The 20952-nt window shown below is 31.8% G+C and overlaps 1 protein-coding gene across 1 annotated transcript; it reads right to left on the bottom strand.

The window, feature by feature from the left end:
- Positions 1-960: 960 nt before the first annotated feature.
- On the bottom strand, positions 961-20762 carry LOC134680997 (golgin subfamily A member 3-like). The gene is made up of 15 exons (XM_063540330.1): positions 20680-20762; positions 19153-19380; positions 18030-18248; positions 15655-15872; positions 15214-15364; positions 14675-14790; positions 8615-11182; positions 7829-8060; positions 6844-7058; positions 6265-6543; positions 5868-5984; positions 3735-3860; positions 3049-3215; positions 2281-2394; positions 961-1324 (listed from the first exon to the last, which is right to left on the bottom strand). The coding sequence occupies exons 2-15, from the start codon at positions 19340-19342 to the stop codon at positions 1183-1185; spliced, it is 4854 nt and encodes a 1617-aa protein (XP_063396400.1). The 5' UTR covers positions 19343-19380; positions 20680-20762; the 3' UTR covers positions 961-1182.
- Positions 20763-20952: the final 190 nt, after the last annotated feature.

The raw sequence follows: 20952 nt of genomic DNA, 5'->3' as shown, positions 1-20952 counted from the left end.
TAACTTGCACGAGAAGCACTGTTATGGGTTTTTGCATGAGACGCCCCTGATATGGGTTATCAGACCGGGCTGATATGGGTTATCAGCCTGGGTGGGAAATTATGGCTTGTGTACTTCCGTTCGTTACACATATGCAAAAGCTATCATATTAATGCTAAGTTTATAATAAAATAAAATTACCCATACTCCTTTAAATTGTTGAACAGCAGACTACAATCACAACACACTTCCCTCCATACAGATTACAAACACTGCAGATCTCAGGATTAATTATTCAGTATCAATAAATATATTTGAAAAAAAAAGATGTAGGTAACATACCAATGAGACAGCAATTCAACAACACAAGAAAAACAGAAAATTCTTATACATGTAAATGTCAAAAATATCATATGGCTTTCAGCAATAGGCAAGTGACTTTAATAATTTCTAATTTGCTGAGATTATGTGTTTTAGTAATTAGCAAAACTACATGAAAACAATGTAAAAAAAATATAATATAAATAATAGTACTGCTTGAGAAAAGAATAATATCTTGGTTTTAAAAAAACTATTTTGTTTTTAAATCTGAGTGGAATACAATAAATATTTATTTATCATACAACAAAGTCTCAATATGTTAGAATGAACACTATTGTTGAAACATTTCTGTTTTTATCAGCTTGTGTTAAATGGTTGAAACTTATCAAAAACTACAGCGTCAACCACACTATAATAATGGCAAACCGGTTTAGTTTGGCACAAAACAAATATTTCTTATATCTAATCACAAAATACTCATAACACAATTGCATTTATTTATAATGCAACACATAAATAATAAATAAACAATAATTTGGCAATTGTAAAAAAACAAAAAACAAAGTGTTACCATAAAAATCCATGTAATTGGTGGTGTATTAGATTTATGACAACAAATATTAAATGCATTTATGACAAATAAATTTCAGTATGGTAAAATTTTAAAATCCAAACTTTTTAAAAACATAGTTTATGGAAAACAAACTGGAAAAGTTTCTTAAAACAATATGCCTCTCAGTTAACATTAATGATTTGTTTCATGTAATAGGATAAATATTTCACCCCCACATATAAAATCCCATTATAAATTGATCCCACATTTTGGTGCAGCAGACAGTTTCTATAGCAACCCATGTCAAGGTCACTTAGGAAGCACCATATTTATATATTGAACACACCATTGGTCATGTGATCAGGATCCACAGCAGCAGCAGATATAGAGGTCGTTGTCATGGTATTGTTGGCTGTTTCAGTTATTGTTTTGACAACTTTCCTTAATTCTTGAACTTGGGTTTCAACAACACTGAAATATATATCAATGGTTTAATAAAATGTAAATAGGATAACAGTTAAATGAATATAAAACAAGAATGTGTCCTAAGTACAGGGATGCCCCATCCGCACTATCATTTTCTAAGTTCAGTGGCTGTGAAATTGGGGTAAAATCTCTAATTTGGCATAAAAATTAGAAAGATCATAAAAAAAACTCACGAAAAAAACGAACAGTCGGACCAGAAAACATAATGCCCATAAATGGGGCATAAAAATTTGGAAAATATTTAAACAATTTGTTCAGATCTTTACTAGTTGAAAAACAATATAATATTGGTAAAATATGAATACTGTAAATTCAAAAATTATTGCATGCATTTTTTGTTGCGATTTTGGATTTACATGCAATTTTAATTTTTGCGATATTGAGAAAAAATCCTGTTTGATTCATATAATAACATTCGATGTATGTATCATTATAATACGTTATTCTGATTGGCTAACTGCACATCACTTTTTATTCCTTAATCAATTACATTACACAATAAAACTTATCATTCATGATAACAGGTGGTCCCTCAATAAAGTGCACAGGTAAATTAAATAAAAAATTATAAAATTCCTGTTTTCATTATCCTCGCTAAAATTTAATTATAAGTATTGAATGCTTCTTTTTATAACTTCACGAGTTGTAAAAGTGTTGACATGTGCATACATTTTTAGAATGAAGTGCTTTTGCGCTTCATACAAAATGTACTTTAGTCAATGTTTTTTCACCCCAATAAGGTTACAAAAAGAAGCATTCAATTCTTGAATAAAATAATTCAAAATGAGAGGTTTAATTATTGGGATTAAAGCCCTGTTGCATATGTTGTAATTAATAAAAACATCACAATAATTTCTGAACTTACAATTTATGATATGTATGTTTTCAGCATATAATTATCTAATTGATAAACTTCTAAAGAGAATTGTATCATAACATACCTCCATGAATCTGTAGAAGTTTCTATAGACAGAGTATGGACATCCATCTGTTTCTGTAAACCTGATATCTGTGATCTCAATGAACTTAAACAGGTCTGTAGATTATCTAATGGTCTGAAAACAAAAATCAATACATGTTTAAACAATTCAGCCTGATATCTGTGATCTCAATGAACGTAAACAGGTCTGTAAATTATCTAATGGTCAAAGAACACAAAATCAGTACATGTTTAAACAATTCAATCTGATATCAATGTTCAGAATAAACTTTAAACATGTTCTGTAAGTTATAAACTGGTCCAAAAACAAAATGGAAATAAATTTTAGTTAAATCCAACTTATTTTCAAATAAAGCTGAAAATATTAAGGTTTTCTCACAATCAATGCAACAACTCAATTGATTTTAATTGAATTGTTATTTCAAATTCAGTACTGTGGATCCCTTTTTAAAATTTATTTACATGTAAGATTGACCTCAAATTTGAATTCCCCATTCATCACATCAGATCTTGGAATTATGGGAGTAAGTGTACTCTAATTTTTTTCTCATTGCCAATGTTGGATTTCTTTCAATACCCACATAACTATAGAATATGTAACCTGAAAGCCATTATCTTCTGTATCAAGCTTGAAGACCCATTGGTAACCTTGGGCTGTTGTTTGCACTTTTGTCGGGTTGATGTCTCTTTTACATATTCCCTATTTCCATACTCAAGTTTATTGATCTTGTTCATTGTTCATTGTCCATATAACTAAATATATACTTACTTGCTTTCAAGGGCTTTTACCCCTGTATCCTGAATGAGTTTCTCAACTGTGTCCAGATCAAAAGGTAACGGTGGTATCAGTACATCATGGTCTACAACCTGTGTTCCTACATCCTTTGTATCCTCAGAATTATTTCTACTTCCACCAGAGTTCATCCTTTTTGTCAGCTAAGAAAAAAATAAATAAAATTTTCATTTTCCTGTGAGATTTGTTACTTTGATGTGCTTTTCAAAATGTTATTGCCTGTCGAAATAAAATTTCAAGACAACAAAACACTTCTCCTTTAATTTCAGTCACAAAACAAAATAAATACATTCCTGACAAAAAATTATTGACCTGAAAACATTTGACCGCATGCTTGGAAATTTGGTTAGTCTAAACAATAGACAAAAGCTGCACAACATTGCAGATAAAGACAGATAGATTAATGGTAGCTTAACATCCATTGACAAATATTTCTGGTCAACTCAGATGTAGGTAGATTAAGAGGACATCACAATTCTATACTTTGAATAAGGCCATATTTTGACCAAAAAAAATAATGGTTTCTCAGTCCCCCTCTCCAAACCCTTGGAAAAGACCAATATGAATTAGTTGATGTTTACAATATTTATGTAATCTATCGACAAACATATATTCTAATACACACAAACATAAACCTGCTTTGATTTATTGTTTATACATACCTTATGATGCTGCACTGAGGCCTTCAGTGTAGTTCTTAGTTCTGTAACCTGTGCATGGTAGTTAGCTTTTTCCTGTTTAGCTAAAGCCAGCTCTGATCTCATGGCCTCTGTTTCAGACTGACTTTCCTTCAATTAAAAATCGTGCATATTTTTAACAATCATATCTTTCACTTTATCGACACTTATACTTTCAGCTGGAATTTTTCAAACATGCAATATTACAAAAAAATAAATTAAACTTGAAAATAATCAGCTAATAATTTATCTTCTTGATTTGTTGAGTACTTTACAGAGCTGTGTGTTTCTTTAAAACATGGTTTTTCTATGGTGTCTTCAGATAAGGAATACCCTACCATCACTGATGTCAATGTTTTATTATATTTTACAATTTCCTGTTTTATTAAACAATTACTTGTTAAAATATAATGAAAACAAAAAAACAGCTTAAAAAGTTTCTTATTATTCCACAGAAGTGTTTAGGGAAAAGTAGAATATCTGCAGTTAGTAACCTTTTTATTTGACCATACATGTACAAATGGTGGTAACTATGTCTTTTCTTGATCATCTATCTAACATTGTTCCAAAACTACTTTCCATGGTCCCTTAATAATTTATAAGTGCATAATTACTTGTACTTTTTGATTAAAGTACACTAGTTTTTTTCCTGTTTTGTTTATTTTTCATTCAAATTCACTCCACATATTTATGGTGGCTTGAAAAACACCGGTACCACTCAGATTACGATTCTACCTTGACAGGTAAGTTTGTATCTAGCCTATAAAATACTTATTTAGCCTTGAGAATTGAAAGGTCAGTTTATCCCATTCATACAAAAGAAGTTTACCTATGAGGTTCAGAATGGGGTTTACAGAATAGAGAATACATGTAATAGCAACAAAAAATAATAGAGAATATAGAAAATGAATATCAAAATAAAGAAAAGAGAATAATTTACTGCATTGCAAAAGTATAAAGAATAACTGTGCAAAATAAAGGGTTACTTAGGTAACTGTTATGCAATACTGATAATATAATCATGATCAATGTACATAATTGATAAATAATCTTGTAACAGAAAGACTAAATTGGAAAATCATTTTCATGAGAATTTTACAGAATGAGTTATTTCAAGGCTATTAAAAGAAAATGCCCTAAAACTTTAAAGAATACAGATATTAAAAAACCCATCCAGGTCCTCATGTTATTTACATTGTCAAAATATAGGCCACACCATTGTTATTCCAAGAGTAATCTAGACATCTAGTCAAACTGGTTTTTAACTAAAGATCTAGTCAAACTGGTTTGGTATAACTGACAGTTTGCTCCTGCCCTAGATGTCTATTTCACAGTGACCTTATGTGTTTGTGCTTAGAGTACATTGTACTGTCATATTTATTGATTTTTTGTTGGGACATGACCTAAACATGCAAAACAGTAGCTTGAGATTTAAATTTAAAAGGAATCAATAAAATCTTAGAAAGTTTATTCTATATGAACTTATTTTAGTATAATAAATTAATATTTGGAATTTTATATCCTGATTGATGATTTTTTTTGGGACCAAGATGTTTTCTTCATTCTAATTCACATATAATTATTCAACCTTCAATTCACATTAAAAGATAAAAAAATTTTTCAGCTCTCTTTTAAAATATTTTGCAACTAAATTTAATAATCCGTTAGAATTTGGTGTAAACAAAAAACAAGAGAACCTGCAAGCATAGTCTATTTCTATTAAGTCAAGCCGATAGTTTTTTTATATCTGAAAAGAAAACTAACACATAAAAAAAAGGGCGAAAGTAACCCCTAAAATTCAACATTAACATATTTTAAACAATTGAATCAAGATGCACAAAGTTTAAGCATTGGGCAGAATATAGGGTTCTTTTGTACTTTAACAATATCACAATAACAATAAAGTGACCATAATGTTGGACAAGGTAAATGGCATGAAGCCAATTTTACCAACTTCTTTTGTATGAATGGGATAAACTGACCTTTCAATTCTCAAGGCTAAATAAGTATTTTATAGGCTAGATACAAACTTACCTGTCAAGGTAGAATTGTAATCTGAGTGGTACCGGTGTTTTTCAAGTCACCATAATTTCAAAACTCACTCCATTTAGAACTTACCTGTAAACTTTTCTTGAGATCATCAATTTCCACATTTTGTCTCTGTTCTGCCAATGAGATGTGTTCCTGTATAGCCTCTATCTCTTTACATTTCTGTGATAGCTGCCACTGTAAACTCTGAAACAATAAAGTACAAATTTTTTATAGGCTTGCATGCAGATTTTTGTAAACCATAAAATCAAATCCATGATAATTGGTACATATGCAAATAAATGAATACACAGTGTGCTTTAAGAATGCTCACTAAAGAGAGCTATGGCCAGCTATTGGTGTTTATTGCAATGTTCAAGAATGTTGCTAAGTAAGTCCCTAACTCCTTGGAAAACCGTGCAATTTAAAATGTAATCATTGAATCTGCTAAATACAACCAATAGAAACAGATGTAACAAAGGCATACCTGAATCTGTTCTTGAAGAACTGGTTCCCTGGCTAAATTATCAGTCAGTTCTCTTTTGACTCTCTCCAGCTCTCTGGTCAGTACTTTGTTTTCACTGTCTAAATCGGTCAACCGTGACTGTTCACTAATGTGCAACTGTTTCCACTGGTCCAGTACTGTCTGTAGTTGACCTTTCTCCTGTGTAGCTACATCCAGATCATGTTGTAAAGTTTCCTTTTCAACTTTTGATGTGTCATGTCTGCGTTTTAACTTTTTGTTCTCTGTTATCTTTAATCCAATCTAAAGAAAATAGGTAAAAAGAACATAATTCGGTTAAATGAGCTAGTAAAAAGTAATATCAAAAGATGGTTTGATATTGCTTGGTAAAAAGACCTACAACAACCTATTTACTTTTAAGTTAAACAAGAATGTAAGTGTTGTCCACCTTAGCCACAGTGTTGCATATTTAATCATGATCACCACAAATAAGAAAGTCCCCCATTTCTTAAGAGGGTGTATAGTGTGTCATCAAAAGAAAATCATGTTTTAAGGTACAAAAGAATACTTAATCATTATAATCAATAATACAGAAGTACCCACCTGTTTTCTAAGATCTCTCTGTCCATCTTTCTCCTGTTGAAGAACACCTTCTAAACTTTGAATCCTTTTATTATAATCTTCCTCTCCATCCTGCCATTGCCTGACTAAGCCTTCCATGTGTGTTTGTACATCTACCAGGGAAGACTCTCTCCTAGCTAATGCCTCTTCTAGTTGGGAAACATGTTGTTTCAAAGAGCTGTTGGTTTGCATTAAACCTATGAAAATAGAATTTTATAATGTTAATAAAATATCAAAATTCAGAATCAACAGCCGTATAATTTTGGAATACTGAGCTCAAATTGATAAATTATATAATAACACAATGTAAACACAAACAGATTTAACCTGAAAAGCCTATTCCACTTCAAAAGATGTCTAAAAACATAAACTTACATATCTCAAAATCATTCATGTCATGAAAGAAGTTACATGTAATTACTCAGCCTAAGAGGTAAAATAACTTTTTACTTATTTTGTTTACATTTTTGGGTCCCTGAGTTCATGATTATACTTTTTTGTTCTCAGCAAACATTGATATACTGTGAATTCATAATTATTCGTTGGATATCAATTTTTGTGGCAGAGAGGCCAGAGTACATACTGTGTTTACGTTTGACTTCACCTAGTTTAGATAAAGAAGTCCCAAAGAAGATAACATCTTAATGAAGAATTTTCTTCAATTTTCATCTGTAGTATTACTGTCGCAAATACCTGTTTACCTGTCTCAGCTACGCATCACCAAATTATCTAAATTTGTGACAGTAAAATTAGTGATGGACGTTTGCAAAGCTTCAAATACAATACAGTTATCTCTTAAATGAATTACAAATTTTCTATAAGACTTTGTATGCAGAGATCGCCTTTCCATGAAAATGCAAGTTTTCCACAATTCAAAAAATAGATACCCACAAAAAATAAATGAATCTGCAGTATTGAATGAAATTTTCATTGTCATCAACTGTAAAGACAACAGACACACATTTACCTGCAACTCTGCCTTTTTCTTTTTCCAATTCTAGTTCTAGTTTCTGATTGGTCTCCTGTGAAGCCATATCCTCTAAATGTTCCTGTCTTTCTAGTTGTAACTGGTCTTCAAGAGCTGTGAGGTGTAGCTGGAACTCTTCTATTTCTTTTGCCTTGATTCTTTGGATCTCAAACAATTGGTTTTCTAATGCTTGTTTCTTTAATTTTGCTGTTTCCAGTTCTCTAGCAAGTTTCTAAAAAGCAAGATTGGAATTATTGAAATGAATTTAAAAATCAATTTAACAACTAGTCTTACTATGAAATATGAACAATTTTCTCTGTTTTTTTGGAAATAAAATCTACCATTATTCCATCCAAATCTTATATCTAAACTAAATGTGAAAAACTGTGACATCAATTACTTGCACTCCATACAGATTTCAAAAGGAGAAGAGAGTGCACACACTAAGTCCATCACATGTTTTGTCTATACCATAATACCAAGTCAGGTTATCAGGACCATGAGCTGTTTGTTATAGTATATACTGTTCAGTATTTTTTCATATTCCTAATATGCTTTTTTGGTATTCTTTCAAAAATTTAACTGTGTCAATTTACCTTATTCAATTTGTTTGACATTTATGTTTTTTTTTTTTTTTATCTTCACACCAAATGTTCCTTCATCACTGTTTCTAGTAATATTATATTTTCAAGTTTTAAAGGACTTATAAAAAACAAAGTTTAAATCATTTAAATGAATTAAACATTTAAAAAAAATATTTACACTGCAAATATATAAAATGATTACCTGTAATTCTGAAGTAACCTGGTCTTGTTGTTCTAACATACTAATATCATATTTTTTCTTAGCCATATCCAACTCAGTTTCCAGTTTATCTTTCTCCTGAGTTACTTCCCTTAGTTTTAAACTCAGCAGCTCCACATTAGTATCAAACACTGTCTGTCTGTCTGTCAGCTCTGTCTGCAATGATTTCAGATCAGTTTCTAATTGTTCAGTTTTCCATTGTTGATGATTTGCCTCCTTTTTATGTTGTTTTTCCAAATTTTCAAATGAATTTTTCAGCTGTTCATTTTCGTTCACAATCTCTTCATTATAAATTTTATCTCCTGAACTTTTTAACTCATCAATTTCTTGTTTCAATGAATTCAATTCTTTTTCAGTTTGTGTCAACCTCTCCTGAGTTTCTGACAGCTCTTTTTTCAAATTTTCTTTTTCTTTAATGTTTTCTTCTTTCACATTTTGAAGATTTGAAATACTATTTTCTAATTCACCAATTCTTTCTACAAATTGAGATTTCTGATTTTGTAATTCATCGAACATATGAGACTTATTTTCCGTCATACAAACTTCAGCTTTTTGTTTCTCCACCTGAACACATTTTGATGATTCTTCGACTTGAACCAATAAAACATTCTTCTCGGAATGAACTTGATTAAGTTCAGAGGTTTTATTAGTCAAATCCTGTTTCATCGATCTGAAACTTTTTTCAACTTTACCCATATCACTTCTTAAATTTTCTAAAGCCTTGTCCACAGAAGATTTTTCTTCAAGTGCAGCTTTCAGGGCTATCTCAGTTGCTGCTTTCTCCTCTTTCAACTGTAAAATTTCAGAATCTTTCAAACTTAAACTTTTTTGAAATGATGACAACTGTGCCTCAACTTCAATCAGTTTTTGCTTAGATTCCTCCACAATAGTATCCCTTTCAATCAAACTTTCTTGAGACAAAGTCAGTTTTTTCATCATTTCAATCTGTTCATTTTCGAGATTAAATATCTGATTTTGTTTTTTCTTCAAGTCTGCTTGTGCCTTTTCTAGTCTTGAATCAAGATCATTATTTGATGAAATGAGATTTTGAATTCGAGATTTTTCATCATCTACAGACTGCAATTTTGCATCAAATGTATTTTCAATCATAGTTCTCTCCCTTTGAATGTCTTGAAAAGCAGCCTCACGTTCCATCATATCAGATTCAATAGCCTCCAGATGTTTGGCTAATACTTCCTTATCTTTCAAAGCTTTCTGCTGACTTTCTTTCATTTGATGTCTAAGCTTTGCATTTTCAGTTTTCAACCTCTCAATAATACTACCTTGCGAGGCTGCCTGACCTTGAAGCATTGTCAATTCATGTTGTAATTTTGACCTTGCTTCATGTGCAGCCTGAAGCTGTTGCTGGTACCAAACTTTAGTATTGAGTAAAGAGTTCAGATCACTTCTTGCAGATCTCATTTCCGATTCTGTCTCCATTTTAGTCTGTAAAACACTTTGAACTTCTACATAAAGTTCTGCAATTTTATTTTTTAAAGCCTGAATAGTAACTTCTTTGGCTCTTATGTCATCTCGAATCTCTCTAACTTTACTCTGCATTTTATCATTTGACTCTTGAGAAAGATGTAATTCTTCTTGTAGTCCTTTTGACTCCATAACTTTTTCATCTAAAAATTTTTGTGCAGATGCTAAAGATTGTTCCAGAATAGACCTACTGGACTTAAATTTATCTAGTTCTAACTTCAATGCATCTACTTCCCCTTTTTTACTGTTTTCATCCACAGATTTCAATTTAATTTTCAATGATGACACCTGTGCTTGCAACTCTGCCCTCTCTTGAAAAGTTGTCTGTGCCTCCTCTGTCAACATCTCTAGCTGTCCTTCAAGCTTAGCCTTTTCCCTCAAAATGGCCTCCAGTTCTTCTGATCGTACAGTCTTGTCAGGGGTTTGATGTGTGTTTTTGGTTACTACATGCTCTCTAAAGTTTTTGTTAAACAATGGTCCAACCTGAGGAACATGCATGTTTGAAAATCTTTTTGGAGTACTTGTCACCATGGTAACTGAGTTATTATCTTGCACAACCTCTGAACCAATACCTGAATCTGTCAGTTGATTAGAGTACAAGTTGTCAGAAGTATCATGAAAAGAGGTCTTCAAATCTTGAGAAATTTGTTTGACAGGTCTAAAAGAGGTCTCCTTAACTGGAGGAGAATAAGTTCTTTGCACTTGCTCCTTAGGCACTATATCATTAATATTTATCATTTTATATGGTGGCAGAGATTTCAGAAATCTATCAGTTTCAGACTGATTGATAGCCTCTAATTCACTAGCAGCACTTGACACACTTTGTGTGTCCTCAGACACAGAACCTTGATCACTAAGTGGATCAATGTCCAATTTGGTTTTGTCCTCTTTAGTGATGGCTGAACCTCTCCAGGATGTTTTTTCTGTTGTCATAGTGATGCTTTGTGTTGGTACACGAATCAGTTCACTTGTAGCCATGAAGTCTGAGGAGGCAGATGCATTGTCATTGGTGTTGACAGATAATTGAATATTATTAACACTCAAGCCAGAGGTTGGAGTCACATTCTACAATGAAAAATAATCAGAAATCCTTTAGAACAATATGTCATTTGTTATTAATGTACAAAAAAAAGATAATGTTGATGATAAACTAAGATTGAATGATAGAGGCATTCCTAATGTAGGGCTGCAAAGGAGTAGGTCCAGTAAGGACCGATTTTGGCCTCAAATTTCAGGTTCATCTGACGAAAGATTTTGACCACTTTTTAAACACTTAAGTGTCTATTTCATTTGAATCTATTAGTTTATGTGAAAGATTTTTACTGATTTAGTCATTAAAAACAATCCGATTCAAGCTCAAATATGAAAAATCTACCAAACATGCCGAAAAATGTCACTTTTCAGATGGTTTTTGTCAAAAATGAAAGTGGCCGCATCCATGTTCATCCTTCACCTTTATATATGTTATGTATTATCATCAAATACAACTTAAAATTTCAATATTAAGGATGAACACGAATGCGGCCACTTTCATTTTACACGAAAACCGTCTAAAATTTAACAAAAATGCTAGAATAGTGACGATTTCAGTAAGTTAGCATAACTTAATGGTGCTAGTACCCGATATATGCATTGTATTGTCAAAAACAGACCATATTTATGAAGCAGAAGCACTCTACTGTCAAATAAACACCTAAAAGTTTACATTTTAACTAGTGTTGTCAACGGTTAACCGGTTAATCGGTCGAACGACCGAATACCGAATACCAACAACGCTAACCGGTTAAGTGGACTTTTTTCAATTTCGATAGATTTGATAAAAATTTGAGTTGAAAATCAAATCATTAAATAGTTATGTTTTATTTAAAAATTGTCGTCGTGGTAATTAGTTTGACAGATCAATTGTCCAGTATATTGATTGCTATTGTTAATTCTAAAAACATAAAATTAATTAGAGTTCGAGGCAGGATCTTTAAGAAACATAATTAGTAAACATGTTTTTTTAACAGTAACTTTAAATCAGTAATGAGATTTAATTTGACTAATTACTTCATTATTTCGTTTTCAATATTGTGTTCAACATCTGTAGTGCAAGGGTTAGTCTTACTTTAAATTGTGAAATGCTTTACCAATGTGAATGTACTCAATGCATACGTGAAAGTACGAGTAACATGCTTAAAGAAAAAAACAAACACAGTGAAGAAACAGGTCGTACAACATGTACAATGACCTAGTATAGTTGTTAATTTCTGTGTCATTTTGGTCTCTTGTGAAGAATTGTCTCATTGGCATATCTTCTTTTTTTTTTTTTTTATAATTAATCATTTCAAATTGAAACACACCCCATTATTTTCAGAGACAACAAGAAAAAAATAGGGAAGAATAATAGGATTCAGACATATAACATATTCAATTCTACGAGATTAAGATCATTATTTTTTTATTTTTTTATCTGAAGATGGTACAAAAGCTATGGTTGATACGATGCATTTGATTATTAAAAGTCAAACTTCGACAAGAATCCTCACAGACAAGCCTTATAATGCTAAAGGAAAAACTTCAATTCTAAAAGCGTATTTATGACTAGGATGAAAGGTTGTCAAATTGACTTTCATACCACATCTTATATGTATGTGTAGGGTTCTATTGATAAGGCTTTCAAACACCAACTTAAATTACCGGTTAACCGGTTAATCGGTCGAACGATTATCCGAGTAACCGGTTAGGCAAAAGTGTACGATTTGACAACACTAATTTTAACAATTTTGTAAAACTACTATATTTTGGGGCCAAAAAGGGGTCATACTGGACCTACTCCTTTTACATTCACATTCAAAACATGAATATGGAATTATTCATTTTTGTGTGTACTAATTTTTAAGGATTTAGAAATCTTGCTTTTCCGTGGGTACTTGATTTTGTGTTTTGTTCAGTCTGCCTTTAATCTTTGAACATTTCAATTCTTTGCTCCCCTGTACCCATGAAATCACATTAATTGGTATCCAACTTATCAAATGAATCCACAACAATGTGAAAAATATACCCTACTTTGTACTACAATAACACTGATCAGGCGCGTAGCTCCCTATACGCCAACACGCAGTTGCGTGCACATCGGTTCGGCATGCAAAAAAAATTATTGCAAAATTAAAAATTTATAAATCAAATTTTAAAGGAAACATATGTTGTCACTATTTTGATCGATGAAATGTCATTAAATAACGGCATTTGGTTTAAAAATAGAAGTTTTATTGGAGATCATGCATGACAAAATCGGACACTGTAACTTGTATCTTTTACAAGATATGAATTTGTTATACTCAGTCTAATACATTTAGTTTCGGAGCATATCGTTGAAATTATGCCACGGTTATGTGTTCGAGGGACTACCAGAGCCACTCATCCTGCAAACACGGAGCACATTTTACATTATGCCACGGCGATGTGTTCGAGGAACTACCAGAGCCACTCATCCTGCAAACACGCCAAAAAAGTAGTGGAAAGTCTCATTTTATTTTGCGTTTATAGACCATATGATAATGGAACTGGAGAGTGGAGTCGCGTCTGGTATTATCAGAAAGTCGCTTCTTTGTGCCGTATCTGCTTCCTCGTGTTGTAGGAAATATAACAAACGAACAAATCTCAACATTGTCTGAGACATACGAAACTGACCTGGTATGTAATTTTGACGAATTCAATTGGGAGGTCGCTCGTACACTGGTTTATAACATCTCGCGAGTGCTATCGTGGTGATCTATCAGTGTACTACGTCTGTTGAAATCTAATGTACGATCAACAATGAACAATGACAGGTTATCATCGCTAGCATTACTGCATATTCAACGAGATTTCAGTGTGAATATTGACAAATAAATAGAGAAGCTCGTTTCTGCCTAGACCCGAAGAGCAGATTTTGGACAATTTTGAGTAAATTCTGTATGAGAAAAATGTGTAGTTTATGTTTTCAATTAACCATGATTAACTTTATTCAGAAGCGTTATGAATAGTTTTACATTCATAAATTGTTTATAAGTCCTATCTACATGTAGCTCCTCTTTCAATTGTCCTATGACAGAAAACCGAAGAAAAAAAACTTTTTCCTGCATAAAAGGGTCCCAAAAATTTTTCGCCTCGGCAGTGTGTGCTTGCACATCGTTTCTTTCTAGCTACGCCCCTGCTGATTATGATGCAGGAGAAGAATTTGTATACCCGTACACTGTTTTCCAATTACTCTCCAATCCTTGAATCAACTTGTAATTTGTGTGCACTTTTATCTTCCAAACAAAATAGTGTTTACATTATATCCATGGATATGACATTGACTTATGCAACATTATACCAAACAACATTGATTTATCATGTGGGATTCATACTTTTTACTAAAAGCCTTATTACACCATGCATGGAACCATTGTGCTATCTGAATATATTTTAAAATAAAATGTATTTTAAATTTATAGGACAGTGCTATTTCTTGGTGCCAGTTGAAAATCATGGTGGTAAACAGGAGATTGTTCCTGAAATGTGAACTGTTAAACCAATTGTAAACCATCATACCTGTTCTGTGCCTGCTGTTGGTGTTATAGATGGACTAAGACCTTTCAACCTTCTCTCTGTTTCTGCTATAATCTGAGCTACAACCTCTGGTGGGGCTGGTGCTATTTTCCTGTCACCTAAAAATAATAATAAAGATCTTTGGAAAAATATCGCACATTGTTGACCTAAAGACCAGAATAGAAGTTTTCAAATTAAATATTCAAGTTAAAGGGCACAAGATGCATGCAGATGAGACAAAAATGCTATGAAATACTATGAAAGAACCGATTTATGATGGGAACCCTCCCCAAGTTTGGGGAGATTGAGTATTCACATAAAAGTATAACTCTGCCATTCCTGTATGTGCCTACAAAAAGTCAGGGTCCTATTATAACAATAAAATCAGATCATTTCACATCTTCTTATTTTCTCGGTTTATATACTAGGTTCTCACAAAGAACTCTTTGTACAGGAATGCATCTGATTGTCATGGATTTTATTACTTTAAATAATTGAGATCTAAAAACATTTGTTTGAGCAAAAGCAGATGTATAACATACCTATGACTGAGTTCTGTAGATGTAAAGCATCAGCTACTGTTTCAAATGCCCCATCCGTAACATCACCTGGACCAGGACTCTGGTTAGAGTTCGACATTCTTAATCTCTGGAATGTTCTGGCTTTGTTTAAGGCTGCAGTATTGGCAGAAACCTGACAAGAAATATCGATTATTATCATCGTCAGGTACAATTAAGTCTTTTGAGAACATAATCATAGTATTGATAAGAAAAGAACCTAGCAAAGTGGAGTATCCCTTTGCAAACATGACCCTGAATTTAAAAAAAACATTCTGTATTGCATTTGATTGACCAGATGAAAGACTATAAAGCTAAATATTGTTGTTTTCTGTAAGACTCTCCTCAAATATTTTGTGATCTAGACATTTGATTTGAAATTCAAAGGGGTTAACTATCCCTTGACCAAGTTATCTATAAACAAACCTTAAACAGAGTTCTAATGTCAGTCTCAGAGATCTTTTCTTTCCTTGTAATGTATGAAGTGTCTATATCTCTTAGAGAGTAGTCAGGATGTATAATGTTGTGTTGGTGTAACAGCCCTGCAGACACACCATCAGAACACACTAACTTGGTGTGTATTTGTGTTGTCTTCACACAACTAGGCTGGGCTCTAATTGATGGTCTACTGGTTTGGTTGCTTACTGAAAAAAAATGTATTTTATGAAACTTTTTTAAAATCTAATGCTTTATAATTTTTTTTTACTAGGAGTAACATGGTGAGTCTTAATAGTGGAGTAGGATCTGCTGACCTTCGATAAACCTGAGTTAACCTCCAATTTTGTTTGGGTTTGTATTTCTCCATCTTTATGTTCAGTGTTATATTTTGTGACGGTTATTTTTTTCATCTTTTTTTTTCTCTCCAGCCATGATTTTGTCAATCATTCTTGACTGGGTTCTTTTATTTTTCATAATAATTTTTTGCAAACCAAATGATACTTTTCCACAGAGTCATATCATCTTGATCAAGTTATTTAAACTTTTGTTATTTCACTTGTCCCATTGAAAACATACAATAGGTATTTAAAATAAATTATATCTAGTTTTTAAAAAAAAAATTCTAAGAGAAATCCATTAATCTAATTTACTTGTCGAAAAAATGTATATTCTAAATAGAAGAAAATACATGTATCAACTCACAAAACTGCATGTGCTGTTTTATTGATTAAATATCAATATATTTTCAATCTGTTCTGTTAATTGATAAAGTCTAGTTTGATTTTGTCAGTTATATGGCCTACTGAATCAGTTATCACCAGATTTGTACTAACATGGGCAACACAGGTGCCACATGGGGAGCAGGACCTGCGTACCCTTCCAGAACATCTTTGTTTTGGTGGGTTTCATGCTGGTCAGTAATTAGTTTTCTATGTTGTGATATGTGTATTGTGGCTTGTCTTTTGGTCTTTTTCGTATTTTGCCATGGCATGGTCGGTTTATTTTTTGAATCACAAGTTTAAATTTATCTTTGGTATCTTTTGTCTCTCTTTTAAGGAATGCTCTGTTTCAATTAACCTTAGAATCAGGTGTTTTTGTTATAGTTTTTAAAAGTTATGATAAAAGAATGCTCTTGTTGAAATTAGTAGTTCACTGTGTAAAAGACACTTAATTTAATTTAGAAATCTAATTAGTTAAAAGACTAGCAAATACAACACTGAAATTTTAACAGTAGAAAATACAAAATTAGGAAATATTAATATAAATAGCAAAAAAAAGCATATGCATAAACATAAGCATAAATAAATGAGTAAAATCTGCAGAATAAAACACCAAACACTTAATTACCTATATTGCAGACATGTATATATCTTCTTTTACTTTAAGGGTCCCTATACTTTAGAGTTAAGGTTCATTCCTGGTTGTGGTTAGGTTAGGGGATGTTTTAGGTTAGGGTTAGGACTAGTGTTAGGTTTAGGTATAGCTCTTTATGGGTTGGGACCCCTAAAGTAAAAGAAGGCCTTATATATATATTATAAAAAAAACACTTTTTGTACAAGAATCTTTGTCATGCTAGTATATTTCCTAATTTCTAAATCATTAATCTAATTTTATAAAGAAAAATTGTGCAGAAATGTAAAAAAGATTATAAGCTAAAACTAGTCCTTATTCATGTATTTCATATTTGTTTCTCATAAATTAGGCCATTGATTTAAGTTTAATTACATGCCCTCAGTTTCAAGAGTTAAGTTTAATCTAGTTTCTATTGCTTCTTATGTATATTATTTTTTTCCCACTGTATTGCTACTTGTGTATATTATTTAGTTTCACTCTAATGCTACTTTATGCATATTATTAAATTTTACTCTATTGCTACTTATGCATATTATTCAAGGCAAAAAAATCATATAAATATAACTTTTACAGTTACTTTGATTACAGTAGAAACTTTCATCAATTGACAGTTTCTTTTCGACAAATTAATGCTATTCTGTTCATAAAAGATTCAAATCTAAAAAAAATGAATTGTAGAAATCGAATTTTGTCTTGTCTGTGTGATGGAATCACAATTTCAAACAATTTTTGATAACCATGTCACCTAAAAAGGTACATCTAAGTCTTGCAAGACAATGTTAGCATAGTTTTTGAAATTTTGAATTCTCACACTAAACTCACTTAATTTAACATAAAGTTACCATAATTATTTTATTTCACAAAAGACATTTTATTTTTTTAGAAAACTAACACTTTTTAGGAAGATTCTATGACAATGTACCAGTAATTAGTCAAACATTGGTTAATTGAATGTTTTATGTGCACAAATCTACTAATACTAAAACGTATAAACTTAAAACATAATATACCATTAGTATTAAGCCATGTAGTTTTGTTAGTTCTGTTTCTGCTTTCAGTGTAAACATGTGAGCTGTTACTATGGTTACATGATGGTATGTCAACTAACTGTTCTCTATATATCTGGTCACGTTTTATCAAGCAGGGTTTACTTACAAAGGAACCTAAAGGGACAAAGCTCTTTTGAAGGGTTTCATAGGCTGCATGCGATCCAAGCCCTTTGGTTTCCCCTAAATTTAAAAATGTATATATTCATGCAAATAGAATATATATTAAGTTGCTAATAAAATTTAAGTATGCAATGAAATTAAAGAGTCAGTTCTTTTGTTAAACAAAGCAGCATATTTGACCTACAATCTTCTCTAAAAAAAATTCAAATCCTTAGATGTTTCTAGCATAACGAAATATGTAAACATAATAAATGTAAATAATAATAAATGTAAGCATAAATAAAGAATATCTAATTGAACACAACTGAAAGCAAAATAATCTTTTCTACAAGAATTGATGTCAGCTATTACATATTTAATTTCATAATATAGAAAATTTTATACTTTTTTTGTCTTTCTAATCTGTTTCTTTCACCATATGTTATTAAGCTGGAATTACATTTTAATTTTGATACAAATGAAAAATAGGCACAGCTTTTTTTTAGCTTACGAAAAAGTGCATACAACCCAATGAATAACTGACCATATTGTCTCATATATATCTGAAGAATTAAATTATATACAAAAGCTAACATCAACCCTTTATCAGTAATGCAGAGTTGTATACAAACAAGGTTATCAAAAAGTTATCATCATCAAGCTCCAGATTATCTCCCCTTTTATTTTAATTATGAAGGAAAATAAACAACTCTGCCTTTCCTATTCAAATATAAAGCAAAACCACTGGTTTGGATCCAGGAATCATATATATATGAGTGTGTGTTTAATTTGCCTTTCCAAAATCTAAAAAGATTAATATAGTAATATAGTGTTTGAATCTATTCATTGATTTAGAAACATGTATTTTTTTCACACTTTCTTACAGATAAACAAAAACAAATTTGTTTGCTTATTTTGATAAATATTTTGTTTGTTTCAAGGATCCATGCCAGATATGTTAAAATAATCTCTATGAATGTCACACCTCTACATTTATTAGCCTCAGAATAAGTATAGGTCAATGCACTGCTACCCTGTAATGTTGTTCCTCTTCTGGCTGGCTCAAACTGAGTATCGTAATTAACAACAGTGTCAAATGAATCTAGATCTGACTGAGGTGAAAAATCCCCCTCTTCAAAGGTGACCTGTTGTAAAGTCAGTTCAAATGGCTCCATAGAAACAGCAACAGTCCTTCATTACCAGGAACTGCTACCTACAATGAGGAAAAGAAGTTATGATCAATTATGCTGTAAATACAAAACTATGTTGACACAATTCTAGGCATGAATGTATGATACAGTTTGTATTGATCACACTTATGGAGTTGATACCATAAATACACCCAGAAAACAATATTCTAATAGATCTATCACTATGTTTTAAAGCATGATGTTTAAAGAAGACCTTGTGTTTTTCTGTGGCTTATAATCTTATAATTGAGATAAGTTCACCCAGAGTCAGTAAAGGACTGAGTCCCACTAACCATGTTATTACAGTTAATAGACCTAGCAGTAGCAGTATTCTGAGCCGAGTCTAAGAGTTACTTTCTGTGGTATCTGAATCTAATAAAAGAGTGTTTTGGACTATTTTCATTGTATCTTCTAAGTTTTCATTAGTTAACAGAAGTTTATGAATTACAACTGTAGCACAATAGTGTTGAAAGTGGTGTTGAACACCTATCAATCATATTATTACACAATCTTCAAAGAATTAAAGAATGAAAAATGGTTGCACACTTATTTTACATTTAAAAATGATGACATTAAATTAAAATACAATTAGTTGTTTACCAGTCAAAATTTTAAACGCAGGACTTAAATATTTACAAGGGAGACAATCTAAAAATGAGAAGGGCGGTAATCATATGAATCTGGGTCCGTTCGGGCCCATTTACGTTCCCACCCACTCATGTTCACCCCCTTTCACTTTCGCACCCTACATGTTCGCACCCAAAGTCCGTTCACACCCTTCATGTTCGCGCCCAATTTTAGAGTAGAGTGCGAACGGACCTTGGGTGCGAACGTGCGAGGTGCGAACGTGTAGGGTACGAAAGTAAATTGGACGCGAACCGACCTGATACCTAATCATATGGACTTAAAAGGCGCCTTTTCTTCAGGATCCTAACAGTCCACAACAAATTGTGCACTAAGGTCAAAATACTTCTTTGGATCTCCTAGAAGGGTTAAATTTTAAGAATGATTTGCTTTCAAGCATATTTTTCCACAATCTGACAATAAATAATCTCATGTCGTTTTTATAATGTTTTGTTTAGATTCATATGGCCTGTAGCACAAATTATTAGTGGACTGATTGTGATTTTACAAGTGTGGTGTGACGTGACTGTGGCTAAATTCGCAAAAAATGAACCGGATAAATCTGATACATGTATCAGTGTATTGTTCAGTTCCCTTACTGGCCATAGCTTTAGTAAGAATAACAAAGTGTGTACACATGAAGCCACATTGTTTCTGTTTTCAGCTTAAAAACACGATTATAGGGAAATACTAAGTACCATTATCTAGTCATATGTACTTGTCGGCACAAGTGTCAAAATTTTTGTTTGGTGTCACTTCCTGCCATGTTGTTATTTTTTTTATTGGGACAAAGTATGTCATATGGTCCCGTACTCACCCCACTTATATCGTTTTTGTAAAAAAATGTCTATCATAAAGTTCTAATAATTGTATTTATTTAATAATAATATCATGATGAATATATATATATACATTAAACTAATGTACACTATATATTTAAATAAGAGCTAATAATTCTGTATTCTAATAAA

Source organism: Mytilus trossulus, chromosome 8 (genome assembly GCF_036588685.1).
Source record: "Mytilus trossulus isolate FHL-02 chromosome 8, PNRI_Mtr1.1.1.hap1, whole genome shotgun sequence".
Classification (NCBI taxonomy): Eukaryota; Metazoa; Mollusca; class Bivalvia; order Mytilida; family Mytilidae; genus Mytilus; species Mytilus trossulus.
Note: the sequence above shows the minus strand (reverse complement) of the source record. Positions and strands in the feature narration are given on the sequence as shown.

Coding starts and splice junctions, on each gene's coding strand:
- LOC134680997 (XM_063540330.1), bottom strand. CDS start 19,342: ATGGAGCCATTTGAACTGACTTTACAACAGGTCACCTTTGAAGAGGGG. Junction 5,985..6,264: donor TTCTTCAAGAACAGATTCAG/GTATGCCTTTGT, acceptor TTATTGTTTCAG/AGTTTACAGTGGCAGCTATC. Junction 2,395..3,048: donor GTAAAAGCCCTTGAAAGCAA/GTAAGTATATAT, acceptor TTTTGTTTTCAG/ACCATTAGATAATCTACAGA.